The following is a 3,879-nucleotide window of genomic DNA, read 5'->3' as shown; positions in this document are numbered from 1 at the left end:
CATACCAAACGCCTTCTTCACTATCCTATCTACCTGTGAATCTACTTTCAAGGAGCTATGAACCTGCACTCCAAGGTCTCTTTGTTCAGCAACACTCCCTAGGACCTTACCATTAAGCCACGTCAATAAATCCTGCATTCAACAAATGTCATCTGGACACACACAACAACATTTTAGACCAATATAGGGCAAGCATGAACTTGGGCCCCCTGTACACTGCTGGCTGACCTTAGTCACCTCTCTCCCCCCCCCCCGCCAACCTTGCACACTAAAGAATTGTGACCCTCCATTTGGGCCCCATCTTCGGGGCTCCATAATAAAAGGTGCAACACTGTTCAAAGTGACTGAATTATGAACTGCTGGATAATTGTAATCTTGCCTTTTGTTTATTTCTATTCAAAACACAAGTCCTATTCACACACAATATATATAAAAGGAAATACTAGTTTCTCGTTTTAAGAAATCCATCAGGGAGAAAGAGGTCCTGGGTACATTTAACATTGTCCCTGCTGACCAGTCCTCATAAGTGACTTGTTCCCTTATAATTCCAGGCCAAAACAGAAATTGCTGGAGAAACTCAACAGATCTGGCAGCCTCTGTGTGCAGAAAGCAGAATTAACATTTTGGATCTGATGACTCTTCATCAGAGCTGTTCACTGGATTTGATACTCTGCTTTCTCCTCTCAGACACTGCCAGACCTGCCGAGTCTCTCCAGCAATCTCTGTTTTGGTTTCAGATCTTCAGCATCTGCAGTTCTTCCTTGTTTTATTTTACCTTAAGGTCCTTTGTCAGTTTGAGACGCCTGTCCTGCATTTTACCATGAGCAGTGCTTTCCAAAGCTTCCCGCCGGATACCCTGCTTCTCATTCCCAGACGCTGAAACCAAGGCATTAAACCGAGTGCAGCGTTATTGTTTTTGTGGTTATTGTTCCCTTACGGTTGACTTGCAAAGTCGGAAAACGTTAATGTGTTCTCATTTGAAATTGCTGACATCAGATTGGCCTGTCTCTGCCATTTCCCACGTACACTGGGGTTAAACTTCCGACAAGTTTCCTGCTTGCCCTAGCCTTGAACTCCTATCTGTTTCCAGCTCCTTTCTGAGTGGCTCTTGTATCCCACTTGAACCCATTTGGTCCGTACCACCCACTTGCTTTATTTCTCACCCACCTCCGACAAACTGCTGGCAACTCGGCCTGACAACAGGCTCTCACTGCTGCTTTGTATTCCGGAAGGTTCTGTTGACGGCGGACACCATTGCCCTCTCCTTCAGACCTGCCCCAATCTCCTTCAAAATTGGAAGCAGGAGTCTCTGGCCCCCTCCTGGCCAATCCCACCATCAGGGACGCCACCCTCCACATCGCAAACCCCCAGACTGTATTTTATCATTTGTCCACAATTAATTGGTTGAGATCATGGCGCCCGCTCCCTTGAGGGAGGTTGGACTGCAGTGAGACCCCAGACCAAGTGCAGCACTGGAGGCTCAGACTAAAGGTGAGAGGAGGGGGGACCTTTCTTCAGCTGCAGAGGGGAAGCATTCTGTGGATTGGAGGGGTCTTTAAGCAGAAGGTTCCTCCCCTCTCACCCCACCTCATCCCATCCCCTGCTCATCTCCCACCCCTACACTCAAACTGCTCAGCGTGACCTGGCAGCCTTGATATAGGTCAGATCACTGCTGCAAAGAAGCTCTCAGATATCATTGCCTGATGACAAGGGGGACTCCATTAGCCCAAGGCCAGGCTGACTGCGCCGCCAATGAAGCTTCCAGCCTACGTTTCGTTCCTGCCCCCCCCCAGTTTCTGGAGGGAAGGAAGGGGGCCGTATAATTCTGACTCCTGTTCCACTCATCTCATCACTCCCCTTTGCTCCCTGACACACACTGACCTCCGGTGACATTGTAAATGTCTCCACCCTGCTCTCGAGTTACTCTATGTTTCTCTCATTTCTACCAGTCACACAGCTCTCATATCCGGGCTCCTCCTACTCTGGCCTCCTGTGAATCCCCCACCTTCTAATCCCTCCATGCCCCATGGCCATGCTCTCAGCTGCCCTTGGCTTCTGAAACTCCCTCCTTCAACTTCTCAGCTTCTCAGATCCCTTTCCAACACTCCTTAAAACACTCCTATATGACTAATCATTTCCTCATCTGACCAGAAATCTCTCATGGGGCTCTGTCACCTTTAGTATCATAACATGCTGGCGAAGCACATTGGAGTATTTCATCATATAAAAAGTGCAATAAATTTAAATTGTTCCGTTCAGACCACAAGTGAAATTTTGCCTTCTGTTGCCATGGTAACAGTCTTATTTGGGGGCCATCTTGGCTGCTGAGCACAGTGCCCAAAAAGTGATTGAACTCCCTCCTAAGTAGCATTGTTGGTGGGCGTCCATGTCTGCATGAACAACCCAGAACATATAAATAAAGAATTCTGAAGGTGGAACTGTGAATATTTTCCTAGTGCCATTCTGGGCGATTGAGGTGCTCCTGGTGAGCAACTGTTATCTTGAGATGAATGGTTTTGTCTACTTGTCTTGGGCAGAATCTCAACACGAGGCCATCGAAGGAAAACCACATTCATTTGTCGGCTCTTAGCGGCTCTCAAAAGGAAACAGTACCCTTCATTTTCCCCCAGAACCAGAGAGAGAGAGAAAGAGATTGTACCAAGCCAACACAACGACCTGATATATTGCCTGTGTCTTTTGTGAGAGACAAGGAGGTCAGAGCCTTCGAGATGATTATTAAAGTTCTAATTCGTGGCACCATGTTTGTTGCCTGCAGGTGCCTATTCTTTGTCAATACGGGACTGGGATGACATAAAAGGAGACCACGTTAAACACTATAAGATCCGCAAACTGGATAATGGTGGGTATTATATAACAACCCGCGCCCAGTTTGAAACACTGCAGCAGCTGGTTCAGCATTACGCAGGTAAGCACTGTTTTCAGCACCTGACTGTGGCTCAGTACACTGCGTTTAAATTCCTTTAGGCACATTTACATAGTCAAGTTTAAGGAAAGAATAGTAACAGTGTCTGTTGGAAATCTGAAACCTTTTCAAAACAGTATACCAATGAGTGAAGCTGAGTAACATGATGTTGCTTTAATGAAATGTACAAATGGAAAGTTCTTGCAGCTGCTTAGTGGATGGTTTATTTTAATTCTGTCAGTTTAATTTTGGGTCCATGGCTGTGAAACACATTATAAACGGTTACTTGTTCTTCAATCAGTAGATGATTAACTCACTGTGAGGTGAATAATGGTAACAGTGTGAACGAGGCCTGCTGACTACATGTGCTTGAGCAGTTCATTCCGCTGTGTTCTTTGTCGCCTTACGCAATGTCCTTTACTCTTACTGATCTGATTGTAGCTGCTGCTTGGAAAAGGAAACTTGTGCCCACCTGACAGCTCCATCCACATGTCAGCTCTTTGCTGATTGGGTTGTTTGAGGTACTCACCTCAGTTCAGCTGTCCGCTTGACCAGGTCCAGCCCGGGTTCAGTTCTCAGACTCTGCCGGCTTTGAGGGTCCCAGCCAGTCTGGAAATTTTCTGCCTCACCCACAGACTATGTCGCTTTACTGTTAACACCACACGCACGCACACGCGCACAAACACAGACACAGACACTCACAAACACAGACACGCACAAACACAGACACGCACAAACACAGACACTCACAAACATAGACACGCACAAACACAGACACGCACAAACACAGACACGCACAAACACAGACACGCACAAACACAGACACGCACAAACACAGACACGCACAAACACAGACACGCACAAACACAGACACGCACAAACACAGACACGCACAAACACAGACACGCACAAACACAGACACGCACAAACACAGACACGCACAAACACAGACGCAC

General features: G+C 47.0%; 1 protein-coding gene across 7 annotated transcripts in view; it reads left to right on the top strand.

Annotated features, from left to right (window-relative positions):
• The window catches only part of LOC122548458 (tyrosine-protein kinase Fyn), a 271,949-nt gene that overhangs the window by 219,035 nt on the left and 49,035 nt on the right, over positions 1 to 3,879 (top strand). For all 7 annotated transcript variants that reach the window (XM_043687161.1, XM_043687162.1, XM_043687155.1 and 4 more), the window contains one exon: positions 2,777 to 2,926. In XM_043687161.1, the coding sequence (XP_043543096.1) occupies positions 2,777 to 2,926 (150 nt within the window). The remainder of the gene's footprint in view (positions 1 to 2,776; positions 2,927 to 3,879) is intronic.

This window comes from Chiloscyllium plagiosum, chromosome 3, assembly GCF_004010195.1.
Source record: "Chiloscyllium plagiosum isolate BGI_BamShark_2017 chromosome 3, ASM401019v2, whole genome shotgun sequence".
NCBI classification, from domain to species: Eukaryota; Metazoa; Chordata; class Chondrichthyes; order Orectolobiformes; family Hemiscylliidae; genus Chiloscyllium; species Chiloscyllium plagiosum.
This window is presented reverse-complemented; position numbering and strand designations above follow the sequence as displayed.